Here is a 21,360-nt window from a genome sequence, read left to right on the forward strand (position 1 = left end):
GATAGTTTACCTATACTAGAGTATATTCTCGTGGGTTCGGTCCACTGATCGCTGATAAGCGTGCTTTGGCAAGTGACGATGACAATTCTTTGGCCTCTTAGCACTGTTTTTGTGAACCTTTATAGGTCTCTCACTATCACCATTGCGAGAATTCTCGATTTCTACACATTCTCCGAAAACATCTCGTACAATGTGACAAACAGCTCGTTTGTTCAACGAAAATTTGTTACTGCCTTTCTGGCTTTCATACAACTCTAAAATATCGGTAAGATGAACCTTGCGACCAATATCAAGCTTGAAGTTTTGAAGAAACCTAAAATCAATTAACCAAGAAACCAATTAAAGATTGCTTGTTGGTAAAGGGTCACGCTTCTCGTGAATTATTTGCCCACGTGTACTTACCAAAGCTTTGCATTCGAGCTGTAGTTGGGGCTATATGTTTTTCTTTTCCTTCTGGTTAAAGATTGATCCGTAAATTATTGTAGACATTCTGTCTGGCAAATTGCGGGGCTGAGTATTTTCCTGACCTCTTATTGTGAATGTAGGCCGAGCAGCATGGCATATCCTGCCCCAACCCTCTTTTTTTTTTCACAGGCCTTAATATGACCTGTTTCTTAATGCCCAAATGTGTTCCTCTTCCCTAAATCTACACCAGACCCAAGTGTTACAACTGATCAGGTAAGGGATTCGCGAAAGGTAAGCATACAGCAAACCTTTTCAGTGTACCGTCATGTTGATTTCTTCCATGAGTCTCTTAACATCTTATTTTACATTTTCGGAGAACTCAGCCTCCTTGTGTTGAAAAGTTTAAAAAAATACAAATGTTAAAAAGTTTAAAACATAATTAAGAAAAACAAATTGATTCCCTGCTTAAATAGGCAGGGAGAAAAAAATAAAAAAAAACCTGCTCTAAAACAACTGAAGTCGACATTTATGGCTTGCAAGGTTTCTTCAAATATCCTTCTCCCTTCCTCTATTTCCCCAGCTCACCGGGCAATTTGCCTCCTAACAGTGACTGGGTCAAGGCCTGAAAAGAGAAAATTAAATAATATTCAGTTAATACAATTGTTGTATCAATTACGACGGAAATTAAAATACTGGCTAATGCTCACTGCTTCAATGTCTTGAGCCACATCTGGATAAATTTGTAACATGCGATTCATGATTTTGTGCCCCATTGGTGTGGTATATGGGCAGCAGCAGCTTGGGCAGGCTATGTGTTGCCCGATCCATACACTGTCCACGAGGCACACCTCATGGATTTGGGCTGAGCAGCATGGCATTCGCCCACCACCACTCTCCTGGAAAATTGGACAGAGCCCTTCCTGCAAGAGACAGGAAATTATAAGGTGCGGTTGACAAGGTGCATACGGTGCCTCATTTAGTGACTGTACATGAACTTGTTTTTTTCGCCGATGGAATTTTTAACAGAGCTGGTGGGTTTGTGCATTTAAAATTCCAGAACAAACCCGCAAGTTTAATTATTGGTATGTTAACACCATTAGGAACACTCCATAAAACATTTTGAATGCACTGTGGAGATGAGAGACCAGATTCACAAAATAATAAATTTCCTTGCCCTTCTTCAAATAATCAGAATTATCGCAGGTTTATACACGTAGAATAAAACATATCAGGAATTTGTGTAAAGGATAGGTCATAGCTACTTAATAAACTACAACAACTTCTTTAACACAATATAAGATTTAATGAATAATTCACAAATAATAATAGAAAATGTAACACAACATACCAGTCAACAATACAGTGTGCTTCATCAGCAACCACACGGATGACAAAACTTCTCTGTACCTTTTCCTTCCTGTTAGCACCTCTGGGTGAGCAAAAATAACACTGTCTTCGTCAAAATCTCCCTCAAACTCAAAATCGTTTGCCTCATTGGTTATGATTTCTTCCCTTGCAAATTTACGAAATATAGAGGCCTTCAGTCCGTCGCTTTTCAGTCTGTTTACCTGATTCTCTGATGAGAGCCGTCAAAGGCAGATCAACCATAATTATAAATGTCAGGCAGAAGCTGATAAATAAGCGACTTCCCATATCCAGTTGGTAAAAAAGCGAGAACATATCTTTTCTTTATAATAAGGGCTTTTAAAAAATAATAAAGAAGTTCCTCTTCTGCTAGGTAGTGCATATTGCAAAGCATCTCTTAACATTTTTCCCTGCTTTCCGCCATTTTTTATTCTCACACCAGCTCGAACCCCCAAGTCTTCATCCCTTCTGCATAGACTTGAATGCGGGTCCTGTAAACGGCTCTTTCATCAACATCTGATGTGTTCCTACAATGGTAAAACCGCCAATGTTCAGAATGTCAGTGTGTGCACCCATCATCCCAAGTGTCTCGGATGCTTGAAATTGTTGGTAGGGCTCAAAGAGCAGCAACGACACAAATGTGGGTATGTGGAATGCAGATCTTGCCGCAAAGTACATGGAATCGGCCACGCAAACAAAAGTTTTGTTCAGGTGGCCAAAAAAAAAAAAAGGATTATGTTGTGCATTAGAAGCCACTGGTGCAGGCATGGAATTCGAGGAAGACAGACATGGAAATCAAGGAAGACAAACCACCTCTTCACATGTTCCTTGACATCAAAGCCATGCAGGACACGGAGGGTGTAATTTGCAGGTTAACATGTTGCAGGTTAGAGGTCAGGATTTCACTAAAATGTGGAAGGAGTTGGAAAGTTTTTTGTTTTGGTGTTTCACACTTGCGTGACAGCACAAAAACCTGGAAGTTGAGATTTCCAGAAGTGTATCGATTTGTGAAGATGGACTTCATCGAACAGTAAGTGAGCCGGCCTTTTATGTTTTCTTGCCAATTAAATGGATTTATCAATGCATGATCGAGGTTTTCATATGACAATTCATGCTTTCTTAACAGATCAGTGGCAAAGCTTATTCACAGCTCGTATCGAATCGTGCCTGATCGTTAGACTTCTACTTCAGTTGTTAATGTTGATGTTTATGTTGGTGTTATGGTATTCGTCAGCAAAGTAAATTTACACAAATGTCCGGGTAATTTAAATACTTTTATGATAATTAATACCGAGATCAACAGGGTTACAACAGCAACAATTATTATCCGCCTCAAAATGTTTCCACTTAGAATGTGCCACCCGCCCTTTTTTTTTTCCTACTTTCTTCCTTTTTTCCTCTTGTTTCCACTAAAAATTGTATTTAGAACATTATGTTGTAAACCAACTTTGTACTTGTACTTATATGTAGTGAAATTGTGTAAATTTTTCTTTGTATTATCAATATTGTATTTTTTTTTTCTTTTCGTCTTCTTCTTTAATAATTAATATTGTAAAGTCTACTAAATTTTCTTCAATAAAAAAAAAAAAGGAAAAAAAAACAATTATTATCATGAATTTGAATCTTCTATTTTTTCAATAACAAGTCCAAGTTCTAAGGTAATCAAGGTAGTGCCGATTGTTTAAAAAGTAAATATTGAAATGTAATAACTTTAATAATAAAGTTGACGTTTCTATTTTATGTTTTCTGTCTTGTGTAGCCGATACCAAGTAAAGTTAAAGGGAAAGGTTTGGCCCAATCAACTCTATTTTATATTGTTCATGAACCAATCAAATGGGTGAGATAACTCTTCGAAACGAACTGTGCATTTTTTTTAATTTTCGAGTAAAGTACATTCATAGCCTGAACCTACATTATTAAGAGCATAACTCCAACCTACAACCTGCAAATTACACCCTCTGTGTAGTACACCGGGCGTCACGTCCCCAACTTGCTGATCGCTGAAACGGAGAACGACAACATATCAGTTTGTTTCCAAGGTGGACATTGGCCGCGGCCGCACTTAGAGAGTTGACTGGGTTAATGTTTTAGAAACCCGGTTAAACTTAACTCGGTTAGAGTATGGTTACCCTAACTAACTCGGTTTAATATTTTTAGGGGCCGCATTACAATCAGACCAGACTGAAGTGATGTCATGATTAAGCTATTGGAAAACAAGCAAAAACGGCCGCCTTCATGATAATTCTATTACTTCCTCATTTCTTCCCCTCCTTAAAGATTAATTTCAATGCATTCTCGGCTTACACCGTTCTATTTCTTCCGAATGCGTTTTATGCGAATTTCAAGCCCAGTAGGTTTCGAATATGTTGATCTTCAGCAGTCGTTCTAAGGCTCATTGCTATATCGAAATTGCCTTCAAAACCTTCAAGTGCACGTTTTTCCAAGGAATCGGCGAAGAGACGGAAGAGATTATCAGAAACCATGAGAGCCCTGTCTGAGCCAAATAATCCGCATTTCTCTGGTGGTTCAAGAGTTCTCTTATAGCAAGGGAAATTATAGAATTAATCCACGAATGGTGTCCGAACGAAACGAAACGTTAATAGTTCTCTATAGTGTGAAATTGTGTGTGCAAAAACGGCTAATAACGAATTGTATCTCTTACACGTGCCAAGTAAATAATATATGAAAGCGTTATGCAGCACAAGAGTATTTACTATTGCCAGTCACTACTATAACAAAAAGTGTAGTGCTGGAAGACTTCCTAAAATACGACATCAAGTGCAAGAATGCTATTTTCTCCATTTTCCCTCCCGAAACAATGCGTTCCTGGAGTTGTTCTCTTGAAAAATTCTTTCAAATTAAAAGAATGACAATACGTTGCTTGGATTTGGCCAGTTCTAGGAGTTGTTCTTCAGACCTGGCTCTCATGATGTTCTCTTCACACCCTACCATTACCCCACCCACTGGCATGCCCACTGTCTTTCCCTTGACACCGTTGACCTCAATACTCCCAGACCCAGCTACTATGATTAACCCGTGGGCCCACCAAATTTAAAACGCCCTCTATCCCCCCCAGAAATATTTAAACTTTGCATTTACCCATGAAAAGCATCGCCTGTTCCAGTTTAGTTGTTTACTGCTCTTATTTGCTTTGCTTAAGTCCTGCAACCCCTCCCCCATCTCCTCATTAGCAGAAGTATTTGCCCTTCGTGTTACCCTGTTCCCCCATCTCCTACACCTTGTATGAATGCATTTATGCTGTTAGAAATGGCGATGATTTGGTTTTGATTATGTGCTATGTTTACAAGGATTTGATTTTTAAAAAAGCTTTTCATAAAAGTGGTGAACTAATTATTCAAAATAATTGTTCCATGAATTGATTCTGGAACTTGAGCTGCATGAAATGGTGAATGATTTGGACTTGTAAGTAATGGTGACTGAATGGATGTTTCTTGTGATGACCACTAAATAGAGGTATCTTGTGAATTGAATCCAAAGAGAGGCATCAAACTAGTACTTTATTCTGTTTGCTTTCTTCAAAAAATCTCCCTTATAATTGAAACAAATGATGGGATGACTTCGTGATTTGACAGTAAAACCTCGTTGAGAAAGCTAACGTAAAGGAGCTACTGTTGAAGACCCTGGCCACAGGAAGGAACAATTTTTCAAAATTATTGACAGTGATAGAAATGCTGCTATACTTATTCTTGGCAAATTTGTTTTGTGCTGTTACAAAGCAATTTGTCTTAAAACTTTCTATGAAAGTTTTAACTTCACCTCATGCGCTCTAAGTATTCAAGTTGTCTTTTCGTTACGAGAATTTAAGTCTCCATCATGTGTAGCCAACAATTTTTTTATGAATTTGGTCAGTCTAAGCTTTTGACGCCGGTTTTACTAAGACCATCAATCAGTCACGAGGTTCTTAATTTAAACTACCAATATGAACACTTACAAATAATGAGTTCCACCCAGTATATATAACTGGGAGTCCTCCTTTAAAATATAGTTGCCGTCAAACGGGTTGCCAACGGTGGCGAGATACACAACACTGTCCAACGACAATTTCTCCAGCATTGCCCCCTTGATGTCCTCCACAAAGTTCTTGTTGACATCTCTTGTCTGGTAAGTGTCACTCACATGTATTGTGTTACTATGATTTCCAGTTGACAACAATGCCGTTGTTATGTTGAAACTTCGTCACCAAACTTTGTTCGCGTCTCACTCAACTGGAAATCGTAGTAAGGGGGATCTTGAAGACATCTTAAAAATACACAGTAAACGTTAAAAATGTGACAATTTTCTATTTACATTTCTGAAAGAATCAATTGCATTTAGGCGCAGCCGCAGCGGCAATGATAACTGTTTGTTTTTTTAAGAAAATTATATGACGGAGCTAAAGTGGTTCACTAAAATTATGAAAAACCATGCCTTTAAACAGCAACGCACGCATGATCTTTCTTATGAGCGAATGGAAAAATTTTTGAGAACCAATCAGATTAACGTATTTTCAGTAGAAAAAAACTAAGCCATTACACGTACTAATGTGCGGTATTGTACAATATTTCAGCCACTTAGCTTGCAGCATTTGCATTAATAAAGTAGTACAACGTATTTATTCGATTTAACGCCGCCCTCGAAATAAACGCCACATTGTGGCGTTTATTCGAATTATAGGGACAAAAAGCAAACTCAGTAATAAACAATAAGCAAGCCTAAAAACGCCTTGATTGTAACAATGTTTAATGATATTGAAAATCACTTTTCAGAAAAGTACTAAAACATGTTTTTGTTTTTAAAACTCAAATGTTCAGTTACCAACCATGCTCACGGCTATTGTTAGACTTGTTAGCAGGAAATAAACTGATTTTTAAATAAACGCCGCCCTTAAATAAACGCCGCATTCTAATCGCGAAACATCTAATAAACGCCGCGTTGTTTAATCGATTTAATACGGTACGTCTACTAAAGTAAAAAAGACATACCTTTTGTACCATGCACGATACGTTTTCTGGCTACCGCAGCTGACATGGATTGCTGGAAAGCAGCAGACTTGGTGTCCCATTTCTGTTTTTTTTTTTTTCAATAGGGGGAGGAGGGCTTTCGTCTCGTTTACGTTTTCCTGTTTAAGGAAGAGATATTGATGTTACCTTCAGCTCATTTGCAGTTGCTCGCCCCTTCTGACTACCCGACGGCACCATTGGGAGGAGAGTGGACAAGATGCGTCATATACAGTAGTATTGTAATAAATGTATCATACCGCCACTTTGTAACACCTAAAAAAAATTTGAAACTAATACAATGTAGACGCGACAGAGAGAAATAACTGTTAATGAATTCTATTCATAGGCTTAAAAACAGAAATGCATATCCTTGATGCGATAATTGACCAGGAGGATTAATTTGATTGCTATGAAAAACACGCAGGAATGTAACAAATTTTATATGGGATCGACCAAAACAGTTTCAAAACACAAATAATATATATAAGTTTCCCTAAAAACTAAAAATTTCTTTTTAATAATAAGAGAATCTTCTCGTGCATTTTATAGGCATCCGCTGATGTCATGACTACCGCCCCGATGATTGCGTATCAAGTGGTGAGAGCAACGCTTAGATTTCATATTAGAAAATGTATGGGAAGTTGTCCCCCTTCCTAGCTTCAAACCAGTCAGCCCAAAGGGCTCTTAATATTTGTAATTTAACTACGGTTAAAATCCGCGAGTAAGAACCTATTATTTTTCAGTTTTAGCCAAAACAGGTTCTTCCTTTGTAAGGGTTATTAACACAAATTGAGGCTAAATTTCTGCATTGCTACAGAGATTTTAGTGATATTCGGCATATTCCTTGCATATAGTCTATCCGATATTCTATTCACTTACATTAGTGCTTAAAAATGAAGCATAAATCATTAAGAATATGACATGATATACATGCACAGTAATGCTTTGTCTAATTTCCCAAAATCAGCTGTAGAAGATATGAACCTGCTTCCAAATTTGAGACTAAATTGGTTCTTATAATTCCTAGGCTTTTTAAGAAGTCAATAGCTACTTCAACATTGTCCCATTGTACGTTTATTCCTTTCATTATTTATTTACTTTATTTCTTGTATTTTTGTTTTGTGTGTGTCGATTTACTGTAAATTCAATAGAAAAAAAACATTGTCCCACGAGATCGCTGAGGAACAAAAGCTGAGATCAGCGCTCGTACATTGTGACCCGTTTACCCCAGTGGCTAGAAATTTTTTGGCTTCAAAATCAATGACACTTCCGGCGAATACTCGACGTTGTTAACATGTTTGCAGAAGGATAGTTTAGTTACCTATACTAGCAAGTGACGATGACAATCCTTTGGCCTCTTAGCACTGTTTTTTGTGAACCTTTATAGGTCTCTCACTTTCACCATTGCGAGAATTCTCGATTTCTACACATTCTCCGTAAACATCTCGTACAATGTGACAAACAGTTCGTTTGTTCAACGAAAATTTGTTACTGCCTTTCTGGCTTTCGTACAACTCTAAAATATCGGTAATATGAACCTTGCGACCAATATCAAGCTTGAAGTTTTGAAGAAACCTGAAATCAATTAACAGAGAAACCAATTAAAGTTCGCTTGTTGGTAAAGGATCACGCTTCTCGTGAATTATTTGTCCATGTTCACTTACCAAAGCTTTGCATTCGAGCTGTAGTTGGGGCTATATGTATTTCTTTTCCTTTTGGTTGAAGATTGATCCGTAAATTATTGTAGACATTCTGTCTGGGAAATTGCGGGGCTGAGTATTTTCCTGACCTCTCATTGTGAATGTAGGCCGAGCAGCATGGCATATCTTGCCCCAACCCTCTTTTTTTCACAGGCCTAAATATGACCTGTTTCTTAATGCCCAAATGTGTTCCTCTTCCATAAATCTACACCAGAGCCAAGTGTTACAACTGATCAGGTAAGGGATTTGTGGAAGGTAAGCATACGGCAAACCTTTTCAGTGTAAAAGGTTGATTCCTTCCACGAGTCTCTTAACATCTTCTTTTACCTTTTCGGAGAACTCAGCCTCCTTGTGTTGAAAAGTTTAAAAAAAATACAAATTTTAAAACATAATTGAGAAAAATTAAAAACAAATTGATTCCCTGCTAAAATAAGCAAGGGGAAAAAATAAAAAAACCTGCTCCAAAACAACTGAAGTCGACATTTATGGCTTGCAAGGTTTCTTCAAATATCCTTCTCCCTTCCTCTATTTCCCCAGCTCACCGGGCATTTTGCCTCCTAACAGTAACTGGGTCAAGGCCTGGAAAGAGAAAATTAAATGATATTCAGTTAATACAATTGTTGTATCGATTACGACGGAAATTAAAATACTGGCTAATGCTCACTGCTTCAATGTCTTGAGCCACATTTGGATAAATTTGTAACATGCGATTCATGATTTTGTGCCCCATTGGTGTGGTATATGGGCGGCAGCAGCTTGGGCAGGCTATGTGTTGCCCGATCCATACACTGTCCACGAGCCACATCTCATGGATTTGGGCTGAGCAGCATGGCATTCGCCAACCACCACTCTCCTGGGAAATTGGACAGAGCCCTTCCTGCAAGAGACAGGAAATTATAAGGTGCGGTTGACAAGGTGCATACGGTGCCTCATTTAGTGACTGTACATGAACTTGTTTTTTTCGCCGATGGAATTTTTAATAGAGCTGGTGGGATTGTGCATTTAAAATTCCAGAACAAACCCGCAAGTTTAATTATTGGTATGTTAACACTGTGAGGAACAATCATTAAAACATTTTGAATGCACTGTGGAGATGAGAGACCAGATTCACAAAATAATAAATTTCCTTGCCCTTCTTCAAATAATCAGAATCATCGCAGGTTTATACACATAGAATACAGACCTCTCAAGTCTCACGATTTTGCCGTGAGACTCACGGTTTTTAGTTCAATCTCACGGTCTCACGACAAGACAGAAAAATCTCACGATAAACAGAGTCACAAGCTGTAAGGATATAATTTCTTGTATAATGCCATTTTTTGCTTACTTAGGCGATTGTCTTGCACCAATTCTGTGTAAATCCGTAGCCGGCAAAGGTATTTCATTAGTTTGTTCGCTAGATACACAATCGATTACCATATATAGAAGACACAAGCCGTGAAAATAACGTTAGTTTTTGTGTTGCTAAAACAGGAAAAAACTCTTTCTCTTAATATTAGCATCTGGTTTTAGTTATTTTTGTCCGTCAGTTGATTAATCTCCCGGTTTTTACTCGAATCTCCTGGTTTTTTGACCTCGTTCTCCAGATTTCCGGTTCTTTGAGGTTGAGAGGTCTGAGAATAAAACATATCAGGAATTTGTGTAAAGGATAGGTCATAGCAACTTAATAAACTACAACAACTTCTTTAACACAATATAAGATTTAATGAATAATTCACAAAAAATAATAGAAAATGTAACACAACATACCAGTCAACAATACAGCGTGCTTCATCAGCAACCACACGGATGACACTTTCCTGAAACTTATCCGACAGCAAAACTTTTCTGTACCTTTTCCTTCCTGTTAGCACCTCTGGGTGAGCAAAAATAACACTGGCTTCATTAAAATCTCTCTCAAATTCAAAATCGTTTGTCATAGGTTATGTTTTCTTCCCTTGCAATTTTACGAAATTAACAGGCCTTTAGTCTGACGCTTTTCAGTCTGTCTACCTGATTCTCTGATGAGAGCTGTTAAAGGCAAAACAACCAAAAGGATTGAAGTACTTGTTTTGCGAACAAAATTAAAAATGTCGGGCAGAAGATGATAAATAAGCAACTTCCCATATTCAGTTGGTAAAATAGCGAGAACATCTTTTTTTCTTTACAAGGGCTCTTTTTTTAAAAAATCCCACTGTTTGGGTTTCATGCTTAGTAAAGGAGTTCCTTTATTGAGAATCACACAATAAACTGCACTGCGGTGTTATTAGTTAGTTCATGTCCAAAAGAACTTGCGAGGTCGGCCAACACCAGACTCTCGGCTCCAGAAAACCCAACTAAATCTTTGTTTGAAACCGAATTTAATAAAGAAACTCTTGGTACCTTGTTCCCCTGGCACTTCAAATTTTTTTGACAAAACCTGCAACATGTTGAAGGGCGGACTGACAATTCGGCGAATTCGCTTGCAGAAGACTCCGAGTGCACAGACATTTAAACGCAGACGATAAAATGCATTTCCCAACGTGAAAGAGCTTGAGAAATCATATTTACCGGGAAATCTGTCAGAAATCTGATTGAAACTGACAACTGAAAACCACAAGCTTTAAATGTCTGCACTGATGTTACCCGGGCCCTGTCGGATGTCTAGAAGTGGGCGGAAAGACCTTTTGTTGTGAAAGCTCACAGGCGTTCCCTTGCTCGCTCTCCCCCGCGCCCCCCATCCCCTTATTTTTTTTTTTTCGCTCACCGTTTTTCGCGCTTCCCAACTAACCGAACGCCTGGAACAGGCTAACAAGGGAGCAAAGTGTGTTTTGGTTACACGTGTGTTTTGTAGGGTCGAGCACAAATACACTCGTAGCTGGTTACATACATGCATGGGTTTGTTACGATTAAAATAGTTATCAATCAAATTGTCATGTCATTCTACGCTATATAATTAGTATCTTCATCAATCCAATTTCATTTTGAAATGGACCGCCAATTTAAAATGGACCACCCGGAACAAATAATGCACTTGAGAGCCACTCGTCTGCCTTCCACCTGTACTTCAATATAAAAAATTCCAAGCAATGGTTTTGTTTATATTAGCCTGCTGATGTATGCTAGAGTATGTTTGTAAATATTCTGAGTGGGTTGATGCTTGCTGGTTTATGTTTGTATCATGGGCGGGGTTTGTGATTACAATAAAGAGAGTGTGAGACCAGTAGGAGTTTATGTAAGCTCTATGTGGGTTGGTTTGGGGTCACCTAATTTAACATTATTATTGCTAGTTGATTGGGGACATTAAATGATATTATTTGCTTATTTATTTATGTTATTTACTTTATTTTTGAAAATGGAAGAGTAAAATGTTTTTGAAACGTTCTCTGGTTAAAAATTTGTTAAAATAATTATAAGCTATCGGCTGCCAAACTGCAGCTTTTAACAAATGATAAAAATGGCGCGAATGAATAAATATATAGGGTAAAAATGTGTGAAAAAATTACAGAATAAAAATGCGTAAAAAGGTGACAAGAAAAATAGTGAGAATTTGATAATAAAAGAGAACTATTTTTAAAGAATAGAATATTGTGGAGGTAATGACCTAGCATTGTTGTCCGCTTTAGTTGTCATGGCAGTGTGCCATAACTCAAGAGTTTTTCGCACGCGATAGTCTCCTTTGTCGAAGACTGTTGCATTTTTTAAATCAATTTGATAGTCATTCATCCATGCATGGTTTGCAATGTTTGATCCTTTGTTACAATGTTTAACGTTTTCTGATGTGTTCTTTTCTTCGCGTCTGTAGACATCTGCCGGTTTCTCCAATGTAACTCCAATTACAGTCATTGCAAGGAATCTTGTAGACCACATTTGTTTGAAGGTGGCTGGGAGGTCTAAATTTTGGTGAAGGAAACTCTGGGTTCTGTGGAGTCTGGTGACGACACGAATTCCATTGTTTTGAAGCAATCTTTTAAGCGGTTCGGTGAGACCATTGATATAGGGCAAACAAGCCAAGTCAAATGATTCTGATGGCTCGACCCACTTAAAAAACAAACTAACAAGTTCCTCTGGAGAGGGAATTGTTTCTGTAGTGCGTTTTTTCTTAAGGATGTTTGAGATAATTGATTGGGGGTAGCCATTCGCTTTTAAGGCATCAGAGATATGTTTAACTTCATTCGTTTTGCGTCTGCGGTGCTTGGGAGGTTACACGCGCAGTTTAGAAGAGTGGAAGCTGTGCTGATTTTGTGTTTCTTCTCATGATGCGAGTTAAAACCATTATAACGAAAACCTTTACATTTTTTCCAAAACTTTAATTTCGTGGTCCAGTTCCCTATACAATCTTTTCATCATTGCTTGGATTTCTTTATCTTTATTAGTTGCTTTTGCTTCAAATTGTTTTCTCAATTTCTGTTGCTGCTTCGATGAGCTCTTTTTCTTCTCTCTTCTTTATGGTCACTAAAGAATCCTTTAATGATACCATTTGCTCTCGCGCGAGCTGCGTAAAGGGGGTGGGGTAGGTGGTTGTAGACTTTAATTGTCAATGAAACTCTGATTCACGCTGAATGGCGCAATAATATATACTTAAATATACAATTTATTATATAGGTGTTTAAAAACGTGAGCTCACGGTAAAACAAAATCCCTCTTCTGCAGAGAAAACCCTACAATTGGACGACACTATTTTCTCTTCAGTTTTTCCTGATGGATTTACACTCTGAAAACGATATCTAAATTGAGGGTCCTGTAGGGGTAAAATGGGAGCTGAGATTTGCCTATTTTGACTGGGATTTGCGTTTATTTTCACTGGGAAAATGGGATTTAGGTAACTGGGATTGGGATTCGGAAACAAAAAATGGGAATGGGAAGCATGTCAGTACATGATTAAACCTGCATATTTTACGCTCTATAATATTCTTAAAGTTCGGCATAGAATACTTAAATGGCTGAAAATTAACTCTGAAATGAAACCACTACACTGCACGAGTGTCCATCAAGTGTCGATCAATTTTCGTGTAAGTGATTAAGTTTACTCAGTGGAACTGCTATGACTGAGCATGGGCACAAATAGGGCTTTCCACAAGTTGCTCGAGACTTCCCAAAAAGTTGCCCGTAATTTCTTAAAAAGTCGGATAGTCCATTCGCTGAACTACTCCTTCTGCGACCCAGGTGCGAGAAGGGACAGTCTAGGATAACTTGCATGTGCATGCTTAAAACAAACCAATGAAAAACCACAGAGACGTGTGGAGTTTTATACATGCAACGTGTGCGCTAGGGTAAAAATAGTTTGCTAAAATGAAAAATTCTACTACGCAACTAATTAGCGCAACATCTGCAAGAAAAATTGTTGTAACCTTTGTCTAAAGCCGTAATGAATAGGTGTTAAACCCACAAGTACTAAATTTTTGAATTTAACATCTGTGCGTGCGTTTCCAAAGGTGCTGTCGATTATGGTTTGGTTTCTTCAGCTTCCCCCCTTTTTTTGCGGGGGGGGGGGGGAGGGGTGGGGCTGACAGATTTCTGAGAATGCGCATGCAGGTCAATATTTCTGGTCTCGCTCAACAACGCCTGTGCCTGGGTTCACCGAAGGGAGAGCTCACGGAGTGGACTACATTTAGAACAATCAAAACAACAAATATATTACGGTTAAGCCCCGTTTTCCATACACTGGGAATTTTACTACTGGGAATGGAATTTGGACAAACGATAAGCTGGGAAATGGGATTTGGGCAACATTTGGGCTGAGAAATGGGATTTTGTACCCCCCTTCAGGACCCTCTAAATTCATTATCGTTTGGAACTTGCCGCACATAACGTTCTTCAAACAGCTCGAAACCAGTGCATATTCCCAGGCTATCAAGGAAGTCAATAGCTACTTTAACATTTTCCAATGAGATCGCTGAGGAACAAAAGCCGACATCAGCGCTCGTACATTGCAACCCATTTACCCCAGTGGCTAGACATTTTTTGGCTTCAAAATCAATTACAACTTCCGGCAAATACTCAACGCTGTTAACATATTTGCAGGAGGACAGTTTACCTATATTTATAGTACATTCTCCTCGGTCTTTCACGATCCACTGATTGCCGATGAGCGTGCTTTTGGCAAGTGACAACGACAATCCAGCATACGGCTTCTTTGGCCTCTCAGCAATATTTTTGTGAAACCTTACACGTCTCTCACTGTTGCCATCACGAGGTTTCTCGATTACTACACATTCTCCGAAAACATCTCATACAATGCTGTTAAAGGACGTTTTATGGGGATTAGCTTTGTACGAACTTCAACAATCAACCATGAGCTTCTTCTTCTTCACCTTGATTATAATTGGTCGATTCAAAGAACAAGATAATTGCTTTTTCCGATGCGAAACCAAACGCTTCTTGATTAAAGAACAATTATAAAGATACGACAATGTTACAACACTATTTTTTAAACTGAATTTACATAAACATTTTGTTGATCATGTTCCACAAAATTTTTCCGTGTTTTGCACTAATACTACTGAAATTCCAATTTGTGTTCTTTAACAATGCGACCAACAGCTTGTCCGTTCAAGAAAACTAGTTACTGCCTTTCTGGCTTTCATACAACCCTAAAATATCTTCTTGTACCTTTTTGGAGGACTGAGCCTCCTTGTGTTGAAAAGTGTAATTATTAAATAGTTTAAAACATAATTAAGAAAAATTAAAAACAAATTGATCCCCTGCTAAAATAAGCAGGAGGAAAAAAAAGCGACCCAAAACAACTGAAGTCAACATTTATGGCTTCTATGGTTTTGTTAAATATCCTTCTTCCTTCCACTACTTCTCCAGCTTGCCGGGCATTTTGCCTCCCAACAGTGACTGGGTCAAGACCTGGAAAGAGAAAATTAAAAAAATTTCAGTTAATACAATTGTTGTATTGATTACGAGGGAAATTAAAATAGTGGCTTATACTCACTGCTTCAATGTCTTGAGCCATATCTGGATAAATTTGTAACATGCGATTCATGATTTTGTGCCCCATTGGTGTGACGATGCTAGATACCTCTTTGCACCAATTGACATTGGAAGTGCTGGGCGTAATAGTGATAGAGGTGTCTTCAGTAATTCCAAGTTTGGTCAGGCGTTGGAGCTGAATGAGCTGGGACTCCCAGACCCAGATGTACTCCCAAACACAACTGATATGAAATGCCCATTTCTCTTCACTGCTGATGATGCATTTCCTCTCAAGACATGGATGATGAAGCCATACAAAGGGTCATTTCTTGATGAAATCAAGAGAGTTTTTAATTATCGCCTGTCACGTGCAAGGCGTATAATTGAAAACATGTTTGGAATTGCTTCAGCTAGGTTAAGAGTTTGGAGGCGACCAGTACTGGCTTCACCTGAAAATGTCACTAACACAGCCAAAGCTGTTTGTGTTCTGCACAACTACCTTATGATTGAGGAGAGTGGTCTACCTCATGAAGCTAAGACATATTGCCCAATTGAATTTACTGACTCAGAGGAAAGGTAATACACAAAGCCATTTAACTGGATTTGTAACTGTGTAGTTGTACAAGTTATCCATACCTCCCCCACAGAAGGAATTTCTCCTAAGACCCCCACCCCTCAGGAAATTCCAATTAAGCTTCATAAATTTCCCTAGTTTTTGGCCTTTGAGACACCTACCACCCCCAGGAATTTCCTATTCCTTCTGTGGGGGGAGTATGGACATTTTCTGGAATTTTGCTGGTTTGGTATTTTTAGCATTTCTAGATTATCAAACACTGAAGTCTTTAAAAAAGTGGAAATTAGGGCAATAGTACAAAAACTATTATTTTATTGACCGCAGAAAAACATAAACACAACAGTGCAAATTGTTTGATGTAGTGCTCGGAGTTGCTTCACTTTTAATCTGGGGGATCAAGTTTCCATATACTGAATGATGATGATGGTCTCTAACTATTTCCTCACCAAAGAAGGGGTGGTCCCCTGGCAGTATAAACATGTCAGAGATACTGGAATTATGAGAGATGATTAAATGTAATGGAACAGTCAATAATAATTTTTTTCAGAGTAAAATCAGGAAATAATACACATTCCAGTTCATCTTTATTGCTAAACAAAACTTATCACAATTTAGAGGGGAGGGTGCAAGACAAGAGGGGTCACAGCTTAATTATCAGCTATAAAAAGGGGAGGTTCATGACCAAAAGGGGCAGGAATTGAACAGGGCCACAAAAATTGATGCAAATGTGGTAATAAGCAAATATTTTCACTGTTTTTTTGAGAGGCCTCCAATTCCTTCATGATAGAGATCTACGGAGCTTATGGGCTATGCAACACTATTATTACATAATTGCGGTGCAATGGTTCCAGTAATTGGACTATTTAACATCAGTTCACAGCAATCCTCAATTCTGTTCTGTTTTATTTGTCCTTCCTCTTATTGCCTACTTTTTGGTCAACTTTTTATGCAGGAGTTTGTCATAATTTATCATCATATCTCAGTGAATTTTTGACAATTATTGTTGTTTGTGAACTTTACTTTGTATCATTTATAATACAACACAGAACTGCAAGGACCAAATTAAAAGAGATTGTACAACAATATACAATTAAAATACATAATGAATGAATTAGTCCTGGGATAGTTGTTGCTTATTTGTGAAACTATGAAACAGGGGGGCCCTAGATTGCAGATAGTTGAAAATGGCTTTGGTTTGGAAACATAAAACCTTTTCTGACCTTGACCTACACTTGAGCAGGGCAAGGGGTTTCCTTAAATTCAGTAATTGTTCATTTAAAAAGTTTCTGCTGACTTGTGGTGTGAAAATAGGTTGCAGGGACACATGGATAGACTGTCCACAGCCTCACTATTTTTAAACGCATAAAAGCGAGAGAATTGGAGAGGGAAACGAGCATGCACACTTAGCGCGAGGAACGGTCTCCATGTACCCCCAACCACCCCCATCCACACCCCAGCCCCTCGCAGGCTCACTGATCACAAAAATAGGAAAAAAATAGAGAGCAGTTGGGGGAATCTAGCCTTGGATCAGTAACAATAAAACCATTGGGTGATTTCACTGCCAGGGACTTAACATTCAGACCCAGCCTAGTCCCTAGGTGTTCTGTCTTGTCGTTTACTTACTTACTTATCCTCATCGGGCCCATGAGGACTCTTGAGGCCGGGTCTTGTCGTTTAGTCTGCGCAAAGTTTCTCTCGGTGATGTCATGGCTCATAATCGGGTCCAGGTTTGACCGACCAAGCCGAGAACACCAAGGAACTAGGCTTATTCAGACCCAATTTTAAAATTTAAACTTGTATCACCAAAGAAGGAAAAAAGGTTTCCAAACTTTTTATTCAGTACACATTTATCACCTCTCACATGGAATTGCCACTTTCCTGGTTTGTACCTGAGTGTCGATAATTATTGACAAAGCTAGCTGCACTCGAGATAGGCAGAGTATGTCCTTCTCCTGGAAACCGAACTTCAAGAAGGACCATTTGGATTTTAGCTTTAGCAAAGGCATTTTGCCTTTTATCCATTTTACTAAGTTGGGCAGCTACACTCTGTCGAAAACTAATATCTCCATTTAAATCTGCCGAATTACCTTCTGCTGACTGATGCTTGTGGCCACTGTCACTCAAATAATCCAATATCTTCACATCCAATGCTTTGTCAATACTTTTTTGACTCATTCTTGAAAATGACCTTTTTGTTCCCTTTTTGGATACATTTTCTTTTTCACTTGGCTTCACTGTTTTTTTAGTAACTGTACAGCTGTCTCCACCATCCAAGCAAAAGGATGTTGAAGGACATGATTAAAAATCACTGCTGTCATCCACATCTGCTTCATCATCCACACCGTCATCAAGAGTGGAGTTTTCCTCAACACTCTCTACACACACACATGTTTGTGGCTGCATTAGATGCTCGTGTGTTTACAAAAGGCTTCAGAAAAGACATGGCCTCTAGGTGTGGGTACTTGGGTAGCTCATCAGTACCTGATCCAGATTTCTTCCAGCATCCTCCTATAGCACGAACATAAGTATCCCTAATATTCTTCCAAACTTTGTCTCTGTAAACAGCAGCTGCATCAGTGATAAAAAATAGAGAACAAAAAAATATAAGAGGGCTAACAAGTTCATATTTTTACATTATAAGGACAGCTGGTACCTTTAAATCACTATCAGGGTGATTTATTTATTTATTTATTTTTTTTTTTGGGGGGGGGACCAAAATATTGTTTAACTTGAGTATTTAACTTTTTTTCAGGTTAAAGCACTATTTAAGAAAAAGCAAGGTACAAATTCCTGTCACTGTACAATATGGGTGCTTAAATGTCCCTTGATCGATCAGGTAGCATCGTTTCTTGTGCAAACATGTGCAAGTTATCTACATTGATGTCACATAGTAATAATAAATATGTCAGGAAATATCGCACAAAAAATTTCTGTGAAAATTTTTTTATCATTTAAATAAATAGTATTCACGCGGCCAAGCCTGAGCAGAAAATAAATATAAAGGCACTAAGAATTATTAACATTTAAACTTACCTGAGTATTCCTTCCGGGCTTCTTGATTAACCGCCTCGGTCACCTTACGCCAAGCGGTTTCCTTCACAATTGAATTTTTACAATTTTGAGAAGTTGTATTCCACAAGGGTGGATATTTTTGAACTTCTTCGATTAATATTGATTCAACGTCGGAATACTTTCCCATATTTTAAATTTACGAAACCATAACATTTGTCGCCATAGAAAATGGCGTCTATATGGTTAGAGCCTTGAGGTGTCGTAAGAGGTGTCATGTGATAAAATTCACTCGCATGATTGGTTAAATTGCTGTGTAACCGCAGACAGCCACGAAAAAAGTTGAACTCGGTTCAACCTTTTTCAAAAACCCCAAAATCGCTACCTGCGTAAACATGCGCGTCACGTGCGTAAATACCTGGAAAAAACGTGGCATTGGAACTTGGACAATGTAAATTAGATGCACGTAATCGCGCGCGTAAAATTTCATTTTACGTACATTTATAATTTTTACGCGCATCAACGTGCATAAACAAAAACGCGACAGTAGAAATCCACCTTTTGGAGTGCTTCATACATCAATTTATGAAACCTGACAGCACGGTTGTATTTACGCCCCTCAAGAACTCCTGCCACGGAACCTTCGGCGATTACTCCTGATTCAATGCAAATGTCCCTTAAACCAGCGTCTTGGAATCTTTTCCCGACTACTGACAGAAGGGTTCAGACTGTATGAAAGACGCCCATTTGTGGAAACATTGTCTGTAAACTTGTCTGGGTGTTTCCAAGTTATCTCTTTCGCCTTTGAATACAGAGCTTGATCAAATACCTGGGCCCGGTTGTTCAAAGCACGATTAAGCTAATCCAGGATTAGCATGAAATTTGATTCCAATTTTATAGCATTTGCTGAGGTTTTTTGTTAGTATTTTCTGTCCTCCAGGTTTGACGTGGACCAATCTCAAACTTCACAAAACATTAGCTATGGAAAACCTTTTAAAACAAGATATATTAAAAACTCGACCATCTTTTAATCCTGGGTTAGCATTAATCACCTTTCGAACAACCCGGCCCAGTACTATACTCTTTAGTCCAAGAGCTTCTTTTATCTTCAGGGAACGGACCAAAATCTCATGAACGGTAGACAAGCTGGTGGCAGGAGCATCAATGGTGGGGAGATATCTGATGTTGTCTTGACGAACATCAATTTCATTGCACACCAAAATGTTATAACCAGTCCAACCACTAACTTTCTGGCTCATTTGTCCATGTAGGTGCACTAAAATCCACAGAAGGTTTTTTCTTCGGGCATTTTCTAACACTTCCTGGCAGGTAACTTCTACATACATTCTTGACTTAAGGCCTTGACGCTCCCCTGCGTTGTAAATGGGTAGAGCTGCAACATCTAGCGGTTCAACACTTCTTTTCTTACTTTTAGTGATCCCAGGTGACTGATTAGGGAGGGGTAAAAAAGGTAAAGTCTGTGTCCGAGCAAAGTGGCGCATACAGCCGGAGCTTATCCCGGTTTCCGTAGCATTAAGCGACTAGGAGTATTACTACTCCCCCCTGGATGGGATGCTAGTCCATCGCAGGGTTACCCCCAGGCAGTAAATTCGCTGGTACCCATTTATGCACCTGGGTGGAGAGAGGCACCGTGAGAGTTAAGTGTCTTGCCCAAGAACACAATGCAGCGCTTTGGCCAGGCCTTGAACCCGGGCCGTTTGACTCGGAGTCGAGCACGCTAACCATTAGGCCACCGCGCCTCTTATGATTTGGGAAGGGATGGGGGCCATAATGTCTCGCCTGTACTGCTATGCCGTTCACACGTTGTGAAGTGCTTCACCCGAAAGAGTCTCTTCGAGCCTGTCAATATTATCCCTTGCTAATGTGGTACTAACATGAGGTTGTGTATTGCTAGGCAGTGGAACTTCACTTGTTGCAGTTGTTGCCATCTTCTGCAAACAAAGGGCAGTGTTTATTTCCTCCAGCTGAGAATAAGAAATGCCATGAACATAGCGATTTAGTATAGACACAAGCTCAACGCTGTTTGTAAGAGTTTTTACAGCATACGGGGGAAGGATTTGTTTAGGTGACTTTACTTGCCCTCTGGTTACTCCAAATATTAGGTCTTGTGCAAACGACTTCATCAACCGTTGGACTCTTTGACAACATTCAGTCTCTGACGAATCTTTGCTGCCAGTTAGTAGTGTATACAGAAATGCACTTAGCTCTTCAGGGACATCTATGGCACTGTCAGTTAGCTCTGAAGGGCGCGGTGGCCATGACATTTTGCTTTTTTGGTCCCGAATTGCTTTGCGGATGTCAGCCGCAGCTTTCTGAATATTGGAGATCTTTGTTGTGGAACCTTTGTTTTCTTTTTCCGCCATAAGGATAGTAGGTACATTTCTGGCGATTTGCACTGGCGTTAGGCTAG

The 21,360-nt window shown here is 38.9% G+C and overlaps 1 protein-coding gene across 1 annotated transcript; it reads left to right on the forward strand.

The window, feature by feature from the left end:
- The first annotated feature begins 13,239 nt into the window (after positions 1 to 13,239).
- On the forward strand, positions 13,240 to 15,926 carry LOC144648418 (uncharacterized). The gene is made up of 2 exons (XM_078507984.1): positions 13,240 to 13,250; positions 15,452 to 15,926. The coding sequence occupies exons 1-2, from the start codon at positions 13,240 to 13,242 to the stop codon at positions 15,924 to 15,926; spliced, it is 486 nt and encodes a 161-aa protein (XP_078364110.1).
- The last annotated feature ends 5,434 nt before the right edge of the window (positions 15,927 to 21,360 follow it).

Source organism: Oculina patagonica, chromosome 4 (genome assembly GCF_052425735.1).
Source record: "Oculina patagonica isolate OP01 chromosome 4, crgOcupat, whole genome shotgun sequence".
NCBI lineage: Eukaryota > Metazoa > Cnidaria > Anthozoa > Scleractinia > Oculinidae > Oculina > Oculina patagonica.